Genomic DNA, 19,473 nt, shown 5'->3' with positions numbered 1-19,473 from the left:
GAATGGCCCAAAGCCCAGGTGTCCAGATGTTAACAGTGGTTACATCTTGCTGGTGGGATCATGCGGGGTAAGTAGGCGGTTCTTTTTCTCTCTCTTTATGCTATTATTTTGTATTTTCCCATTTTTCTACAATAAACTGACTTCTATAATACAAAGAAATGTTTCTTTTCTCCTCTCTTTCACTCCCTTCCTCTCTCCTCTCCTCTCCTGTTCCTTCCTCTCCTCTCCCCTCCCCTCCTCTCCTTTGTTCCTGAACCTTGCTCTCAGGCTGGCTTGTGGTCCCAAGAAGGCCCCAGGCCCAATCACAAACTGCTCACTGGCCAAGCCCCAAATCAAGCACAAATGTCGACAGGACCAGAATTAAAGAAAAACACCACTTGTTCACCGATCCATTCATATTGCCATGAGGATCATTTTTTTCTAGATTATTGATTATTGTAGCAGAGCAAAACTAGGACATTGAGATCTTCTCCAAATGGGACCTGTGGCAAACCTGGCTTTTCTTTGACGGTTGACTCTGGGTTCCTTAGAAGGCTGGTTGGTGATGGCAGGGATAGGGAACTTTTGATCTGATCTGACTGAAGAGCAAAGAACTCCAGACCCCAGAGGCCTCAGAGGAGGGAGGAAGCCCCAGGAAGTTGGGGCCAGGGATGGAGGCACCGCTGGGAGATGCGGGAAGGAGCTGGAGATGGGAGGGATCACCTGTGCCCTGGAGCCTAGGCCCAGAGGACTTGCCCAGGCCAAGCCAGGCTGCAGATAAGGGCCGTGTCCTGCCTGGGGGGCTCAGCCCCTACTGGGGAGGGGGCCTGGGGTCTGCTTAGAAGGTACACTCCTTGATGAGGCCTGGATGCAAGAGGAAGGACCTCGGGGGGCTGCTCAGAGACCTTCAGGACAGAGGGACCACTCACGAACACTCAGCTCCTGTGCTGGACCCATACCCTGTAACTTATAAATTATTGGTCTGGGACAAAAAAAATGCCAGCACCCCCATAAGGGTGTATATATATATGCCTGTACTGCCATAAGCCTCCTGCCCCGAGAAATGTGATTTCTGACGTCCTAAAACTTTCCAGGCCTGAGTGCATGTTGCTTTTCCACTTTATGATGGGTGGGAGGGGACAGGGACTGGGAAATGAGGTCCTGAGCCCTGGGTGCTGCCAGCCCGGCCTGCTCCGCCCCCCGCCTGACCCCTGCATCACCTGGCTTTCCTCCCAAGGTGATGGGCTCGCTGGGCTCCGAGGCGTCGCTCATGCCGTACTGGTTTATGGCGCGCACCCTGAAGAGGTACGACTTCCCTTTCTCCAGGTCCAAAAGGGCGAATCGCGGGGCTCTCACAGGGTCCTCTGTGCTGATGGCCTCCCAGGTGCCGCTACCTAGGATGGACTGTGAAAAAGGAGAGAAAAGTGCATTAGTTACGGGGTCAAACAGGCCAGTTGCAGGGGTTGGGCACCCCCCCACATGCTCTCATGTCAGAAAGATAGGATCAGCTGTGCAAGCAAAAAGAGAGGCTCATCGAGCCAGAGCTTTCCCCTGGAAATTTCCTAACCCCTTACTGTCCACCTAGTGTGTGCCAGGCACTGTGCTGGGCCCAGCAAGTGATGAGATGCTAGATCTGGACTCTGGGGAGATCAGAGTCAAGAACATCTCCTTGGGCTGCTGGCCCTGCTGTGTGCCGTGTCTTATTTCATCCTCACAGGGCAGGCTCTTCCTTTTATGCTGATGAAAACTGAGGCTCAGAGAAATCAAGAAACTTGCTCAGGATCACATGGCACAATCCACGATTTGAATTGGTATCTTAACGCCCATACTGGTTCTCGCTGGGCCCTCAGCTCCCCTCCACTGTGAACCCACTCCACACATGCAGCCCCTCCTCGTGGTTTCTCCAGACACCTGTCCCCACATTGTCCCTAGTGAGAACCTCCTCCTAGTGCTATCAGTCGAGGCCCTGACTGGTGGGGGTCAGCCTAGTGTTCCTCCCGGCACAGCCCTGCCAAGAAGAGGGGCTTGACCCTATGGGGGTCCTGGGGCTAGAGTGGAGTATGAGCACTGAGCACGGGGCTAGGTGGGCATCGGTGGGGATCACCCAGGAAACGGTGGCTCTTAGCATTGTCTTCTGTGCCTCTTAATTGTATCTATTTCAATGAACAGCCTCAGGAACTGCTGTCGGTCACTGGCCTCTCAGGGCTGGAGGTGACCTTCAAAGATCAGTTAATCCCTCCCCCTGCCTCGGTGCAGGGCCACCCTCAGGCCTTCCAGGCAGGGAACTCTTTCCTGTTCTCTGGCGGCCTCCCCCGAGGGCACTGGCCAGGGTCTCTCAGAACCTCCTGCACCTCCCCCCACACACACCCGGGGTCCCACGACAGGCCTACTTCTCAGGTTCGCCTGGGGCTGGGGCCTTTGGGGTCTCTGTACCTTCTCCAGGGAGTATGTCAGTGGGGCCTTGCTGCGGGGGCTCGGCTCCTCCCAGCCCAGGACCACATAGGCCTCTCGGATCTCGCAGGCATGGACATTGGTTGGGGCCGAGGGGATGGTCACAGAATCTGAAATCGGAATCATCCAGGGGCAGAGATGGGTGGGCTCTCAGAGACCCCATATCTCAGCCCCTCATTCCATTGAGGAGGGAACTGGGGTCCAGAGAGGGGCAGGGACTTGCTCCAGGTCACCCAGCCAGGCAGGGTAGACCTGGGGCCCAACCCCAAAGGGCTCCCTCCTCTGAGAGGGGCCACAGTCACCCCAAGAACCCTGGCCTCCTCCGGCCCACCCTCACCTCCCACATCCTGCACATGGACAGCGGCTGCCTCTTTGCCAGCTTGTGCCTAGAGTTCCAGAACCATAAAGGAGGCTGGAGTCTTGGGGCAAAGCATCCAGGAAGCTCACACGTACCTTCAAAGTCATCTCGGCTGAGTGTGATCTTGTTTCCCAGGTCAAAGGGGATCTCTAGGGTGGAGAATGGAGCCCATTGGGGGAGAGATGGAGGTGCAGTGTTGGGGGGTGCTGGTCAGGAGAAGGTGTCAAGCCAGGGTCTGCCCTGCTCTGGGCTCTGAATCCGCCCACTGCTTCCCCGTCCTGGCCCTGCAGCCCCTCGTCGCCTGACCTCACGCTGGTCCTCTCTGGGCCTTGGTGTCCTCATGGGTTCAAAGTAGAGCAAAGTTGCTTTCAGACCCAGAGTGATGCTCTGTCCTCATGGGACAAATGGGGACAGAGAGAAGAAGTGATGAGCTGTTACCTGGGGCCAAGAGGGCTGGGTTGCATGTCCCCTTTCAGGCTGGCAGCTCCCGAGAGCAGGGTGGTTTCTCCCTTCAGATTAGGGGTACCCAGAGAAGGTGCTTTAGTTCTCCCTTAACATCTCCTAAGAATGGTTGTGTCTCCCCCACCAGACTAAGGGTTCCTGAGGGCTGAGCTGCATCTTGCCCCTTGTAACGGGGCTTGGATCAGGGGCTGCACCGCCTGCCTCTGTGTGAAGCATTCCCGGATCGCTACTGTGGAAGGTCCCTGCAGGGGCCCTGTACCCACCTGTCTTCTTCCGGGCTTCATCAGGTTCACCCGTTACCACCAGCTCGGAAGGCTTGGAAGGGAGGCTGCTGCCTGCTCTGTTCGCAGCTCTCACCCGGAACCGATAGCTCTGCCCTTCAATGAGGCCTTGGATCGGGCACCGACAGGTCCCCCCGGGCGCCTCGTGACAGGGCACCCATTCCCCAGACTCGCCCTGGCACCTGTGGAGGGAGGCCCCCGCGTTCAGCCCCTGCTCCCCACTCACACCTCCCCGCTCGGTGCCTCTGCAAGGGCCACCCCCACCCCCACCCTCACCCCCCAGCCTGCCCGCCCAGCTCATCCGAGCCAAAGCCCTGCTCTCCACTTTAAAAGCTTGGCTCCAACTTGGGGTCCCAGGAGGCCTTCCCACCCTCCCTGACCTTGACACTAATCAAAATAGCAACTGCCTTTCATGGAGCTTCCCTGTGTGTCTGGAGCTGAGCTGTGCCCTTCACACCCAGCATCTCATTTAAACCTCGGGACACTCCTAGGAGGTGGCCGTGGCTGTCCGCACTCTACAAATGTGGCGCCACAGCTCAGAGAGGTGAAATGACTTGCCCACGGTCCCACGGCTCCTGAGCGGTAGGGTCAGGGTTTCACCTGAGGGCCGTCCACTCCCTCGCCAGTGTGCCTTCCAGACTGACCCTCCGAGCCTGGGCCCCAGCGCCCTCTCGGCACCACGGTCCGGTCCCAAGTGGGTCCAAACCCTGGCTCTGACTCAGGTAGGCAGTGTGATTGGAGCAGAGCCATCTCCCCATGTACCCCATTTCCTCCTGCATAGTCCTGTCCTTGATACAGGGGTTGTTGTAGGGTTGCATGGGGTGAGGCGTGCACATGGTGCACAGTCACGAGGTGCAGGTGAGGAGGTGGGAGGTTCCATGCCCCGCCCCCTGCTTGGTCTTCTCCCTATTTGACTGTGTCCCCTGCCTCTGGGGTCAGGGCTACCCTGTGCCTGTCTGGCATTTGGGGAGGAAATGGTCAACAGTTTCTCTTGTGCTCAGGTTGCAAGCCCTTATTCACTGCGTCCCCTTCCCAGGGTCAGCTCATGCTTTAGAGCAACCCAGACGCCATGGCTGCCTTCAGTGGAATTCAGGGGTCTGGCGGTAGAGGTGGCCTTCTTGGGTCCCTAAATTATACAACGCAGTCGACCTCCTGCCCTGTTCTGAGGAGCCAGGGCTTGGCCAGGCCAGGGACAGGGGCCTCCTGTGGTCCCCATGCCTGTCCTCACAACTGTGTCCCCAGGGTCTCAACCCCCCATGAGAGCCACTCACCGCTCAATGGAGTAGCTGGTGATGGGGCTGCTCCGGGTGTCACTGGGTGGCGTCCAGGTCAGGATGAGGCAGTCTCTGTTCACATCCAGGCATCGGACACTCAGCGGGGAGCCTGGGGCCCCGGGATTCTCGGCTGCAGCATCTGAAGACCCGGGGGTAACAGGTAGACAGGCTTCTGGTCAATGTCCACTTGGCAAAAGCCCTTTCCTCTCCTGTCCAGTGTTTTCTCTTCCATAACCCTCCAGGGGCTCACCTTTGATCTCTAACACCCCCCCCCTTCAAGCAGCAGAACAGGGTGGGGTGGGTGGTACTATTTATTAGGGTCCCATTCCACACCACACACCTGAACAAGTGGCAGAATTAATCTATGAGCCCCATAGTAACTCTCCATTTTATAGATGGGGAAACTGAGTCTCAGAGAGCAAAGTGACTTGCCCAAGGCCAACTAGTCAGTGAATTGACAAAGGTAGGATTTGAACCCAGATCGGGTTTAAAAGACTTGGAGGCAGAACCCGACCAGTGACCAGAATTATATCTCAGCTCCACACTGAGCTCTCCCTCCCCAGGCCCTCCCAAGCCTCAGACTCTCCGGCTCCTTCTTTTGGAGGGTCACAGGATGCCACAGGGATTCTTGGAGAAAATCCAGCCCAACACCCCTGCCCTCTAGCTGGGAAATGGAGGCCCAAAGAGGCAGAGGCGAGCCCAGGGGCCCACAGCAGATCAGTCTGGGGCAGCAGTCCGGCCTCCGGGCCCCAGCTGCCCGTCCTGCCTGCAGCCCCGGCTCACCTCTCACAAACACATAGGCGCTCTGCTCCTGGACCCCAAAGAACGAGGGCAGCCGGACTGTGTAGAGGCCCTCGTCCTCCTTGTGGGTGCGGGACACCTTCACGGACGCCTGGCGGTCTGTGTAGAGGAGCTGCCGGCGTCCTGAGGGCCTCAGCAACCTCCCTGCGGTGGGGAGTCCCGTGTGAGTGTGGGGGGCTCTGGGCCTCACTTGGGAACCCGCAGCGGGCGGGGCTGCTGTGGCCATGGCCAGAGGCTCGGTTTGGGGGTGAGGGTGGTGGCCTCAGGGCTTTGCCCAGGTGGCAGCTGAGCCCCCTTCTGGTGAGGGGGTGAGGGCTCCGTGAGGGATCGAGGGTTTAGGGAAATGGTTATCAGCAAGGGAGGAAGTTGGAGGCTCTGTGAGGAGGTGGGAGTAAGAGAGATGGGGCTCTGTTTGAGGGTCAGTAGCTCTGTGAGGGGATGGGGACTCAAAGAGGCGGTGGGGGCTTAGAGAGGGAGTGGGGACTCAGTGAGGGGCTGAGGGCTCAGAGAAGGGGTGGGGAGCTCCATAGTGGCATCAGAAGCTTTGTGAGGGGACAGGGGCTTAATGAAGGGTGCGGACTCAGAGAGGGACTTGGGCTCAGGGCCACCTCTTCTCTTTGTCTAACATAAAGCTCCCTCCTTGCTGTCAGCAGCCTCTGGAGTCCAGAAGATCGAAGGGCTCCGGAAAACCTCTCAGCCTTTTTATTGCCGCTGTTCCTCTGGGCCCCTTAGGGCCGCCCCACTCCTCGGCCCCTGCCCAGCAGCTGGGGTGCCAGGGGTGGGGTGCTGTACTCCTTGTCCGTTAGCTGAGGTCCAGCCACCCTCCTCTTCTCTCGCGCGGCCACTTCCTCAGCGCCCCAGCTGACCAGGCTTCTCCAGCCCTTTCCCACGACATTCCCAGAAGTCTCCCAGCCCATGAGTCACAGCCGTTTACCATCTGGCTGCACCCTGACCCTAAAAGCCCCATGCCACTGTCACAGCCGCTGTGGGCACGTCTGTGCTGTCCTGCCTCCTGGCCTTTGCCTCTGTGTTCCCAGTGTGAGTGCCACTGGGCCATGGAGCAGATCCCGTAGACGGCGCATGGTCTGATCTGACCGCTGCTGGCTGTGCTCCTGCTTTCCCTGCCTCGTCAGCCCCCTAACTCCACTTCGTCTCTCCCTCCACCAAGGGCCCAGGGATGAGGAAGTGGCCAAGGCCTCGTCCCTCTCTGGCCTCTGGGGCTTCTCTGGCTGTGAGTTGAATTGCAGAGTGGGGGGTGCTGCTGGAATGTGGGGGCCAGAACTGGGGTGTCCTCACCATCTCGGAACCATTGGATGTTCTGCTCGGCGTCTAACACATCTTCTGAAAACAAGCAGGACAGGGAGAAGGGTTCCTTCTCCCGGGCAAAGACAGGCTTCAGCACCGATGTGAACTCTACGCTGCGGCCAAGCATCCGTCCTGGGTGGGAACAGACATTTGGGATGGGAGTCTTCTGGGTGGTGGGTCCGGGGCAGAGACCGGGCCTGGGGCTTAGATGGGAATGAGGACCCTTCTGGGGTGTCCCAACTTCTCTGGGTCAGTGTTGGGGATTGAATCATGTCAACGCTGTGGTGGTGAACTCATTTGCAAACAGGACCTTTGAGGACATTTTTAGCTAGGGTGTCCCCACACTGAGTGAGGCTGGGCCTTAGTCCAACAGGGCTGAAGGCCTTATAAGTAAAGGAAATTGGACATGGAAAGAGAAGCCCTGGGGAAGAGCAAGAGACTGGAAGTCAGTGGAACCTGGAGGAGGAAGAAGAGGCTGCCATGTGAGCGAGAAGCCGAGGCCCCAGGACCACGGGCAGCCGGCCCCAGTGTGCCAGTCTTTGGGAAGAATGCATCACTTGCTGATTCCTTGCTCACTTTTGGACTTCTCCCAGCCTCAAAACCATGAGCCAATAAATTCCTGATGTTTAAGCCAACCCATTGTGTGGGATTTGTTTTAGCAGCCAGGAAGCAGTCAGGATTCACGTTCCCTGATGGAGAGGAAGGGCCTGGTTCGGGGGTGGGGGCTGGGGGTGGAGAAGAGACTTATCTAAATGGAGACCTGATTAAGCCAAAAATAGCAGACATCTGAGGGCCACATTCATCTGTCTTTTTGGGCCGTGGATTTACATTTCTAATTCAGCTTTGGACAGAGGACAGCTCAGTGGCTGGGGACCAGATCGGGGATGTCTTGGGACTCCAGACGCCAGCCTGCAGGGGGCTCATAGGCCAACCCCAGCAGACAGCCTTTTGTGGACAATGGATGGCTGTATTCTAGAAAGGGGCTGTGGGGGGGCCGAAGCCTGAACAAGATCCCAGGCACCCCTCCCCACCCAAGCCCACCCTCTAGCCACGTGTCCCTCCCCCAGCCTCCTTACTTTTAAAGATCTCCGAATCGAAGCCAGCTTCCTTACCCAGGTAGGCTGAAAACCAAAGCAAATGGAGTTTGAGAAGGTTCAGGCTCCACATTCCTACGAGATTTTGGAGGCATAGGCTTGCGGCCTGGGTTCTAGTCCCTGTCTGTTGGTGGCCCATGCTGTGACTTTGGGAACGTTTCTTCACCCCTCTGTGCCTCAGTTCCTTCACTAGAAAGTGGGGACAATAATTTCTACCCGATGGTGGTGGGGTCCACATGGACAGAGCCCTCAGCAAGAGCCGGCAGAGTAGGAGCTTTCCTTCCTCTGCCCACACTCGTGGCCAGGGTCACACACCATCTACAGAGAGGTGGAGCTGGAGGTCACAGTTGGAGCCTCTGCAGTTTCTGGTGGGCTCAGGGAGAGCCCACAGGGGTGGGGGCTAAAGGGCAAAATCCAAGGTAATGGTGACACATACCCGCAGGTAATAAAGAACAGTCGCCGCTGACATGGTGCTTACCACGCACCACGTATTTACTCTCTTACTCCTCACAACAGCCCTGGCCGGTTGGTGCCATCAGCCTCCTCGCACGGGGATGAGGCAACCGAGGCATTATCACCCAGCCCACACCCAGCAGCCTGGTTCCAGAGCCGAAGCCGTGATGTGGCACTGTCTCCCTGGAAAGGCCCTCCGTGAGCAAGGCCCAGAGGGGACAGAAGGCTGCCCAAAGTCACACAGAGAGTCACTGGAGGACTCAGGAACAGAACCCAGGGCTCCTGCCTCCAGCCTAGGGCCTTCTGCCAGGACCCTGCAGTTGCTATGGAGACGAGAGCAGGGGGCGGGGTGGTAGTGGCCATGAGGGGATGCTCTTAGCTGGGGGCTGGCTGGAGTCTGGGGGCCAAGAAGAACCTGGGAGGTCCCAGGGCTGCTGGCCTTGGTGGAAGGAGGGACAGGGATCTGGACAAAGTGGTGGGAAGGCTGGACGGGCAGAAGGAGGCGGGCGCCGATGCCTGGCCTTAGGTGCACTCCGGGCACAGCTCTGGGGACAGCTCACATTTCTGCCTGAAGAGCCTGTCCTGGCAGTGGGACAGTTGCCACTCAAGAGTTATTTGGGGAACAGGGCAGGGGTGGTGTGGAGGGGACTGTGAGGACAGTTTAACAAGGGTCTGATGAGAGGCAGGGAGGGGGGGCTGGACCCCAGCCTGGCTGTTGCCCAGACAGCTGCCCAGGGAGCCCCTGTGTGCGTGTGTGTGAGGGAGAGTGTGTGTGAGCGTGCGTGTTTGAGAGAGTAAGGGTGACAGGAAGGAGGGGACAAGCGTGCCTCTGTCTCGGGGGCCCTAAGGACAGGAGACGGTGTTCTCCTGGGCCCAGAGGCTCTCCGTGGTTTGACCTCTCGGGAAGTGCTCCTCCCTGGTCCTGGGAACGAAGAGGTGAGTCATGCTTTCCCAAGAGCCTACTGCCCGTCAGCTTTATCCATCTCGTCTCATTTAATCAACACGAGGATTTGACAGAGGTACTAGGATCCCCCGTTATTAAGAGATGAGGAAATGGAGGCTCAGAGAAGCGGCCTGGTCAGGTTCACACAGCTAGTCATGGCAGAGCCAGGACGTGGACTCGGGCCCCTTTTTCTAATTCGTCCCCCCAGTTCACACATGCACGCTGCTGGTGGCCCCGCAAAGAGGCAGTTCAAGCCCCAGCCCTGCTGCGACTAGTTCCAGATGAAACGTGACGATACTTAAGTACGCTGGGTGCACAGTGGGAGCTCAGAAGATGTCAGGTCTCCTTCCCTCTCCTCGTAATCATCTTATGCCAATCCACAGTGGCAGGTGATCCTGTCCCTCCCCTGCCTCACCACCGGACCCGAAAGTGGGCACTGCTGCCTGTGCCAATCTGAGGGAGGAGACTCCTGTTTGCTTGCTCCCAAGGTCCCCAGTGAAGTAGGAATCTCTGCTTCTGTCCTGGTGACCTGCTATTGGGCCAAACACCCCTGGGTGGCAGGGGCTGTTCCTCAAGGCTGACCACAGACCCACGTCCAGCCTGGCCAGGAGGAATGGAAGGACTTACTGCGGACGAGGACTTTGGCGTAGGAGGAGGCCTGGCCGAAGGTGTTCTTCACCAACACGGTGTAGGTGGCTGAGTCCTCAAAAGTGCATCTGAAAAGGGGAGAGGGAGAAGTGCCCCCCAAGGCTGCTGGGCTCCATGGAAATGCAAGTCCTCAGTGGCGGGAGAGAAAGACTGGGATTCACAGGAGGGCTTCATGGTGCAAGGCGGAGACTGGGATCTAGTTCAGGCCCCACCTTCAAAGAGCTGCATCCTTTGGGTGGGCCACTAAACCTCTCTGGGCCTTGGTTTCCTCTGAAAAACTGGGGACCTAATACCAGCTTAAACCACCTCAGGGAAAAGTGCTTTGAAAACATAATGTGCCACATGCGTTGACTCTGGAGGAGCACAGAAGTTAGTGACCTACCCAGAGTCAACCTGCTTTAAGGTGAGCCCTCTCCCGGGCACTGCCTCTTGTCCTATTGACACCTCGAAGTCAGAATCCTGAGCAGGAGCTTCCTCCTTCCACACAGAGCAGGGGACAGACTTGTCCGAGGCACACTGCCAGCGTGGGGAAGAACTGGACTAGATGCTCGGGTGCCCTTGTTCTCAGGCCTGGGTCTCACCACCAGCCAGGCCAACCCTGCCATGATCCCAGTGGAAGCTAGGCCGGCTCCATCCCAGGGGCCCATGGGATGGCAGACAATTTCCAGACACCGTATCTCAGATGACGGAGCGAGGAGGTGGTGGGATGTGCAAGCAGAAGGCCCCGTGATGCCTCTCCTGGTCGCTCCAGGTGGGAATTGCTCTGAGGGCCAGTGCCACCTGCCCCTGGAGGTTCTCCTGGACCTGCACGTCTTCCCTGACTGTACCACCTCCCTCCTGTAGCCTGGTACGGTCAGGCATTTGTGTCCACATGTCCCATTTTGCCTCTGGAAGGCAGGATCAATGTCCTACTTATCTTGGGGTCTTTGATCCCAGAGCAGGTAGTAGCTAGCAGGCAGAGAGTTTGGTTTATTGTAAAGACCCCAGATCAAAAGACCAGGGGTCAAATCCAGGCCTGTCCCGTACTAGCTGTGCAACTTGGAGCAAGCTCCTTAACCTTTTGGAGCCTCTGTTTTCCCGTCTGTAACACGGGGAGGGTGAAGCTTCCCTCAAATTACCGTGGTGAAGATCACTGACAATATGCATCAGGCGCCTGGCACAGGGCTTGGCTCCTGGGAGGAACTCAATATGTGCATCACATGCTAACAAGGCTCCCTTTTTTTGCAGGGGTGGGGTGGATTGTGCTTTTATGTTTCCATATGGCCTCCCTCCATGCACCTCCAACATGCCGAACTCAGAGTTCAGTCCTTGCTGCTAGCCTTGGAGTCTGAATTTCTCATGGTGTAGTCCAAGTTTTTGGAATCATCTGGGGTGGGTGTTAAATACTGATTCATGGGCCCCACTCCAGACCAATTCAACCTGAATCTTATGGAAAGCTAGGTGACCCCAGGAACTGATATTTTCACAAACATCCCAGATAATTCTGCAGACAAGGAAAACTCCAGAAACACTGCTCCAAGGAAGGGGTTGGGATTCTGCTCCGGCTTTGGTGGTGGTGGGGTCTGGGGGTGATGAGTCCCTCTGAGGCTCACCGTCTCACCTCCGAATCTCCAGGGTCAGCAGCCCGTAGTTGTTCTTGATCAGGTACTTCCCGGCGGGAAAGAGGCGGGGATCGATTCGCACGTCATTTTTGTACCTGTGGAGACACAGTTGTCTGTGGCAGGTGGTGTGGTTCCCAGCCGAAAGGATGCGGGGCCTCTCAGACCTGGATTCTAACTTCACCATGCTCTGCTCACTCGCCTGTGCCACCCGGAGCAGCACTTCTGCTAATCTGAACCTCAGTTGTCCCCAAATGGGGGTACCAACAGCTCCGACCTTGCAGATTGCTGAGAGATTCGATGGGGTATGGCATGTACAGCCTTTCCCTGGTGCCCCACATGCTGTAGATGCTCAAGGGGGGTGGGAGATACAAAGGAGAAGGACCCTGGAATTAGGAGCACCTCCCCCTCCCCCAGCAGGGGGTCCCCAGAGGTCCCAGGTCTGTGCCTGGCTTTTCTTTCCTCTCTGAGGTTTGCCAGGGAAGGTACATCTGGTCCCCACTCCCGTGCTGACGCCTCAGGAGAGCAGTTCTTTATCTTAGCTTCTTTAGAATCAGCTGAGGAGCCTTTTAAAGCTCTCCAGGCCCAGATGCCTCCCAGATCAATTACATCAGAATCTCTGGGGGTGGGACCCCAGCATCCAAATTTCCAAAAACTCCCCAGGGAGTCCCAAGGGTGGCCGAGCGGGTCAGCCTGCCCAGCCGCATCCTGGGAACCCCTTTTGTTGTCTGTAAACTCTGGGGTCTCCTCCTTGCTGTGCAGACTGGGCAGTGAGGTGGCTGAGCATCTCCTCACAGCCCGTTAGGCCAGGGAGGGTGTTCTGGAGGCCCGTGGGGTCAGGAATCAGGAGGCCTGGATTCCTGACAGAACGCTCTGTGACCTTGGGCAAGCCAGCCCTGCTCTCTGCCTGGGGTGGTGGTGGTTGAGGTCGATGAGGTGGCCCCGGCCAAGCAGGGTACCCCAGCCTCTGTGCGCTGCCTTCTTAGACCTCCTGCCTGGGCTGTTGGTCTCCATGGCAACCAAATGGCGCAGCCCCCAGACCCCTCCACACAGCCCCCAGGCTGCGCCCTGTACAGAAGGAGCTCGACTAAGTCTCCTGTGGGGGAAGGCAAGACTCCAGCCCTCTCAGGCCTGGGGCGTGGGTCAGGCCCCCCACCCCACACCTGTCAGGAACATTCCAGACTCCCCTTCCTGGAACAAGTAGTAGCTGCAGCTCCAGGCACAGCCTGGATGACTGGAGACCTCAGCTCTCATCCTGGCTTTTCTCTGCCTCAGTCTCCTGCCCGGCGGCCAGGCCAGTGAAGGCACCTAATGGCAGCTGATAATAAAATACGCTAATGTCGAGTGAGGATCCCGGCCCAAAGGGGCCTGCAGAAGTGGGCATGATTTTTGTTTTTCTCAAAATATTTTTTTCCTTTGCATATTTTGGTTAGATTTTACTTTTTGAGGATGCTTGGCCTGAGAGATGGATTCTAATTGGTGTCAGTGAGAACCTGGCCTTGACCCATTTCTGTGGTGGGAACATGGCCAGACTGGGCCTCACCCCAGTGTTGCCGGACACCCTGGAGACTGGCATGCAGAGTTTCTAACACCCCATGCCACAGTGGTTTCCTCAGAGGCCTCCCATGGGAGCCTTGCCTCATCCCCTGACCCTACAGACAAGGACTGTGGGTCTTGGAGTCCTCTCCACCTGTCCGTGGTCTCCAGGTTTCCTCGTCCTGGTGTTCAAGTCTCCCCCCTCCCGTTCCACCCCTCACTCCCCCTACACTCCTCATGTCCCCCTCCCCCCGTGTGGCCTCACCCTTCTTCCCAGAGCATTTTACATCTCCTCCTTGTACCCCTGGCCCAGGCTTGGGGTTGCCTTAACACCCTGCCTTGAGGCTTTCCTGTCCTTTCCTCAGCCAGTCTCCTAAGCTGAGATGCACCTCCCCCATCAATGCACGTCTTCCACTTCCTTCGAGGCCCACCTCCTTCCTGAAGTCTTCCTGCCACAAGAATAAACCCTTCCTCAGCCTTCCAATGTCAGATTGCCTCCTTAGGGACACTGGTTCAAGTTAATTCAGTTCACAAACCCTCTGGGTGCCTGCTAAATGCTTTCTGCGTGTGCCTCCAGCCTTGCAAGAGTCTAAGTGCCTTGCGGGCAGGCTGTGTGTTTGAGTCCTCTCTGCCTGTGTGTGCAGGAAGTGCTTAATAACCACTGAATGAGTGGACTTGCCTGACAATCCCTGGGAACCAGGGTCTTCCTCCTGATCCGGGGGCCAGGTCTCTACCAGGGCCTGGACAGATCCTCCACAGGCCGGCCCCGGGACGAACTATGGCTGCCTTGAGGTGCCTGATGATGGAAAACCAGACTCCGGAACGCCAGGGGCCACCTAGTCCCTCTGGCTGGACGTGGGCCTGGCCTTGACTTCCGCACCTTGGAAGGAACGTTTGGCTCCTTGTTGTGGCAACCTTGTTGGCGGGGGTGGGAACAAGTCCCCTCCCCGAGATGCACCCACGGAATGCCTTAGATGTGGGCCTCAGTGCCGGGGAAGGGCCGGGCTTGGCTGCCGGGCCCAGACAGCTGAGGTGCCGACCCCCAGTTAGCCCAGGCCGTGGGTCAGGAACAATCCTCTTCCTGGGCCAGCAGTTGCAGGGTGCCTGGCACCCTGTTTAGAATGAATGCCCACTGGCAGTGACCCGCCCGATGCCAACACCCTCAAGGCACCTCCTTCCTTGATGGCTCCAGGCCTAAGTGCTTCTTATTTCTCTGATTTCTGAGCATCTCTTGTGTTTCAAGAAAAAACAGACTGTCATTACCACGTTCCTACCTTCCAGGCCAGTGGAAAGGGCTATGGGTTTGGAGTTGGGAAGTCCAAGTTGAACGCTGGCCACGCTGCCTGTGCAAACTTAGGCAATGCGTGCTACCTCCCTGGAGCCCTGATGGCCTCAGCAATGGCCCCTACCTCATGGGTGGCCCTGAGGCTCAAATGAGAGAGTGCTGGGCCAGTTGAGAAGTGGATTCTAGTATAACATACTGCTTTTTCCTTTGGGTCTGGGTGATGCGTGTGCTTGACTTCTCTCTCCTAGTAGACCATGGTCTGCTCATCCCTCAACATCTGGCTCATGCCACCTCCTCTGAGAAGCATTCCCAGATCCCCTAGGCCATGTTGGACACACCCTGCTCTTCACCTCCCACTCTTTTATCTCAAATGTCACCCATGAATGTAATTCTCTCTGTGCCCACAGTTCTCCTCTGGCCTGAGAGTCCTTGATGGCAAGATGGGGTCTGGTTCATTTCTGAGTTCCAGTGCCTGATTCTGGGCCTGGGACAGATTACACACTTGGTAAAAATTTGTTGAAGTCCTTCCCCACCTTCCAAGTGCCTGGTGATGGGCCTTAGACCAGGGGGATCTCGGTGAACAGTGAGCTCAACCACATGAATGAATGACACGCCTCCTTCTGTGAAGAACTGAGACCCGGAACGAGTTTAGGAGGCCCTGCCGCCTTCCCTCTTCCCTCTTCGGGCAGGGCCCAGACTCTGCAGCTCTGCTGTGGTTATACTCTCAGGAGTGAGGTCTCCTGCTTTCCCAGCCCAGGTCCTGAGGGCTTCCACACTGCTGTGGTGCTCAGTCCCCAGGGCAGGCAAGCAGGACAGGAGGTCTTCACCGTCTACAGAGCAGGAAACTGAGGCAGCCCCAGGGAGGTTAGGAGGCTCAGCTGAGCCCATACGCTGAGTTGGGAGAGACACAGAGGGCTGGAACACAGGGCTCCCACCCCAGGCCTGAGCTCCTTCTCACTGTAGGACCCCTCCCCTGCTCTCCCCGGCCTCCTCACCTACTCCCCACCCCCCACTCCTGCCACCTGCCATCCCCCAACCCAGAGGTACCCAGCTCGGAGCAGCTGCCTTTTCATGCTGCCAGAATCATATTTTTACAAGCACCGGCTCCCCAGGGGCCCAGACTTCCAGCCCCATGTGTGCTGGGAGGTGGCTAAGAATAACCCCAGCAGCTGCTGCTGTATTTGGGGAGTGGGCAGGGCAGGGCAGGTGGTGGTGGTGGGGGTAGGTTTGGGGTCTGTGGGTCTCCAGCTTTTCCAAGGCAGCAAGAACTGGGGGAGGAACTGGGCTCCAGGAAGGGAGATGTTGGGCTGTAAGGAACTTGCATTCACGTGACCCTGGGGTCCCAGAGAGGGGAGGCAGAGGAAGGACCCGTCCCTCCTGCCCCTGCGGCTTACCAGGTGACCTGGGGCGGAGGGGAGCCAAACACCGTGCAGGTCAGCAGGACGGTGGTGTGCTCCCAGACGGCGTGGGAGCGCAGAGGGATCCAGAACCAAGGCCCCCGGCCAGAACACAGCTCCATCAGCTCCTTGGCTTCTCGGATTTTCAACTCTGTCTGCAGGTAGGAGGTGGTCTCCTGTGAGCCAGGGGACTACCTCTCCACCATCTTTGCCAGCACCCTCTCCCCTGATGTCCAAGTTCTGTAGAGAGATGCACAGGGGCTGGAGCGCCCTCTTTACCACCAGCTGAGAGGCAGTGTGGCACAGTGGGCGGGCATGGGCTTTGGAACTGGCGGGCATGGGCTTTGGAACCGGCTGGCCTGGGGTCAAGGCGTAACTTGGCCACTTAGTAGCTGTGGGACCATAGGCAGTTTGCCCAATAGTTCTGTGCCTCAGTTTACTTATCTGTACAATGGGGATGATAACAATACCCTCCACTCTCACGTAGACTTGTAGTGAGGATTTGATGAGTTAACATGTGAAAAACATTCAAAATAGTGGTTGGCACTGAAAAATCCTATTTAAATATCAGTAACCCAGGGACGGGGCACGGAGCATGGCTTCAGATCCCTGACATTTGTCAGGAATAGCATTTCCTGAGGGTCTTCTGTGACCACGGCATTGGGAGGGTCACTTTACAAACCCAACCTCATGAAATTCCCACCTCAACACTGGCGGCTGATACAACCATACCAACTATACAGATGAGAAAACCGGGGCTTGGGAAGGCCAAGCTGCTTGGCCAAGGTCACATGGCCTGAAGGTGGTGGCATTGGGATTCCAAGCCAGGTTGAACCCCAGGGCCAGGACTCTTCCTTCTGAGAAAGTGGAAGTGGGGTGAGGCGGGCAGCTCGGAGAGGGCCTGGAGGACTCGGCCCACCCCCTCACCTGCCGCCTCAGCGCCTTCCGGTCACGTCTCTGGCGCAGCAGCCAGTGGGTCTGTAGGAAGGCGATCTCTATCTTCTCCCAATCGTTGCCGAAGCCCACCCGCTTCTGCCCGCGCTCCTCCAGCTCCACGGCGGAGATCTGGCGCCTCAGCTGGGCCTCCCTATGGCCACAGAGGCTGTCAGGGCCTGGGCAGTGGAGGCAGGCCCCGGGGCGTCCCAGCCAGTTCAAGGCTCACACCCATCACTGCCAGCTGCCCTCGAGGGTTCTTGAGAACAAGAACAACTTTGAATCTTCTCTTGCCCCTCAAACTCCCAGAAAGGGCCCCGCACACAGTAGGTGCTTAATTAATGCTCATTGATTGTTAACGGTTTGCAAGACTCTTGTAATTAATCTTTATTCATCTTGTTTTCACTGCAACCAAGTGGTTGGGGATTAGTCTCCCCAAATCACAGGGCAGGGAACTGAGGCTCAGGATGGGGGGGACCAGGCCCCCGGCCCCCTCCCCCAGGGCACCGCCCCAAACCCCCACTGCCTCTGACGCTGTGACGCTGACCTCCTGTCTCCTGCTCGACTCAATTCTAAAACTTGGGGCTGATTTACTTGCTCCTCCTCTCCCCATCCCCAGCCCCAACTCCACCATGTGGACCCCATTGGTGAGGTGAAGGCCCCATCCTGTCCCGTGGGGATGGTCCTGCCTCTGAATCCCGCCAGAGGGTAGTATGGTGGGCTCCATGAATCCTGGTCTAGCCCCTTCCTCTGGATGTGTCACTTTGGGCAGGTGATTTGAGCTCAGCATGGATGCCAAGCGCAGAGGCAGGGGACTAGACAAGATGACCTCTTTCCTAGCCCAGGGCTCTCTGGAAAGGTCACTTGACTTACCAAGACTTCTCTGAGGAGGCTGTCAGAGCCAGGGCTGCTGCGAGGGCATAGTCTTCAGCAGTGAACTGATATTCCTCGTCACTGCTCCCAGGGAAAGAGGCATTAACAGGGTCCTGCAGGATTGGAATCTGGCTGGGGGCTCCCTGAGGTTAGGGCTACACCCACCCACTTCAGCGTCTGGGAGCTAGCAGGCAGGGCTGTGCCTGTCCTCCCAGCCTGGGGTCTCTGGAGGGCAGGGCGGTGTCTTCCCCTTTCAGAATGAGAGCTCCAGGTGACAGGGCTTGTGTTTCCCCATCAGATTTAGAGCTCCACATGGCAGGACTATGTCTCCCCTTGGTTTGGGGGCTTGGGGGGTAGGGCGGTGGCTGGGGAGGGTCCCCAGCCCGGAGGCTCCCACCTGCTGCGGAAGGTCCGTCTCTGCACTGAGGAGCCCATGCGCAGGCTCCGCTGCCGCTCCTCCTTTTGCTCCTCCTCCTGGCGGTGCTCCAGCCTGTGGACCTCCATGGCCTGGGGGGGCCGGGGCACCCCAGCACTCCCAGGGTTGCGGGGCAGAGTCATGGCCACGTGGGCGACCACCTGCAAAGGCCAAGGTGCACGGTCATCCATTCAGGCGTCCATCCATCCATCCCTGCCCCACGTGGTCCTCCCAATAGCCTGGGAGCTCTGCAAGGCAGGGGCTTCTCTCTCCAGCGGGCAGGCAGGGAAACAGGCTTTGGGCTCCGAGCTGGGCTTAAACACCACCCTGTGTCCTCTCCCAGCTGAGCAGGCAGAGCTCTGTACCAGGGAGCTGGCCCTGGTTTCCAGCTGCAGCCCTGCCCTTCCCTCACTGGACCACCTGGGGCAAGGCTTGCCTTCTCTGGGCCTCAGTTTCCCAGACGAGTGACTGATCACTGTGATGTCCAGGCACTGTGTCTACAAATCGAGATGGGCTGGTGTCCTCCCTGCTGGCAGAGGCCATGCTCAGCCCTACCCCTGAGACTTGCCCACACTGGTTTCCTCATCTGCGGAAAGATCTACCAACCTCCCAGGGTGGTTGTAAAGGTGAGAGCCTGGCTCATGGCCAGCACTTCATAAGGGTTAGACACCAACGTTGAAGAACCACGCCATCTAGAACTTGCCCTCCTCAAGGCTCTTTTGTACTTCTATCAGCGTGCCATGATTTAGCTCTGATTCAGAAAATGCATCCCCTCGCTATTTAACTATCTCATATCTGTGCATCTTGACTCCTCAACAGGATTGTAAGGCTTCTGGTGGGCACTTACTGTGTGCTGGCCCCTGTTAGGAGTTTTCAAATGCAATTGCCACCCTTCCCCAAGCCACAGGAGCAAAGCCACTTGCCCAAGGTGATGCAGCTGGATGTGGAAGGAGGGGTCCCTGACCAGCACCCAGACCTGCATGGCTCCTGAGCCCTCTCGATCTCTGTGCTGTCCGTTTGCTTGAGGCCAGGCCATAGCTGAGGCTGGGGATACAGAGGTGGGCGGCACGGCCTTTCTTCTCACCCCCTTGAGGCTCAGGTCTAGGTCCCTAGATGGTGCCCTGTAGGGTTGGATCAAGTTAATCTGCAGGAGGCTCGGGAATCAGGGAACAAATCCATGGAAGTGGAGACAAGTGAGGAGTGTGGGAAGCCACTGAGCTCGCTGGCTTTGGGCTTTTGCACTCAGTTCTTTCCCAGCTCTGGCCTCTGTGTCACTGCCAGGTCTCTGAGGGCCCCTCTGATGCTAAAGCTCTAGGATGGGAGCTAGCACTAGACAGAGCTCCAGCGGTGGAATCTGGAATCACTGGAATGGTTTTCACACCTCAGG

At 57.6% G+C, this 19,473-nt stretch overlaps 1 protein-coding gene across 1 annotated transcript in view; it reads right to left on the bottom strand.

Annotated features, from left to right (window-relative positions):
* Window positions 1-18,229, bottom strand: part of MYOM3 (myomesin 3) — a 54,617-nt gene extending 36,388 nt beyond the window's left edge. Inside the window, exons 1-14 of the mRNA XM_037828182.1 lie at window positions 18,069-18,229; window positions 17,672-17,752; window positions 16,793-16,952; window positions 15,863-16,020; window positions 11,650-11,745; window positions 10,029-10,117; window positions 7,988-8,032; window positions 6,903-7,043; window positions 5,589-5,750; window positions 4,803-4,944; window positions 3,514-3,713; window positions 2,884-2,937; window positions 2,413-2,540; window positions 1,200-1,383 (exon numbers count right to left, since the gene is read on the bottom strand). Coding sequence (XP_037684110.1) covers window positions 1,200-1,383; window positions 2,413-2,540; window positions 2,884-2,937; window positions 3,514-3,713; window positions 4,803-4,944; window positions 5,589-5,750; window positions 6,903-7,043; window positions 7,988-8,032; window positions 10,029-10,117; window positions 11,650-11,745; window positions 15,863-16,020; window positions 16,793-16,952; window positions 17,672-17,752; window positions 18,069-18,229 — 1,801 coding nt within the window. The remainder of the gene's footprint in view (window positions 1-1,199; window positions 1,384-2,412; window positions 2,541-2,883; window positions 2,938-3,513; window positions 3,714-4,802; window positions 4,945-5,588; window positions 5,751-6,902; window positions 7,044-7,987; window positions 8,033-10,028; window positions 10,118-11,649; window positions 11,746-15,862; window positions 16,021-16,792; window positions 16,953-17,671; window positions 17,753-18,068) is intronic.
* Between the last annotated feature and the right edge of the window lie 1,244 nt (window positions 18,230-19,473).

The sequence above is a fragment of the Choloepus didactylus genome, chromosome 2 (genome assembly GCF_015220235.1).
Source record: "Choloepus didactylus isolate mChoDid1 chromosome 2, mChoDid1.pri, whole genome shotgun sequence".
NCBI lineage: Eukaryota > Metazoa > Chordata > Mammalia > Pilosa > Megalonychidae > Choloepus > Choloepus didactylus.
This window is presented reverse-complemented; position numbering and strand designations above follow the sequence as displayed.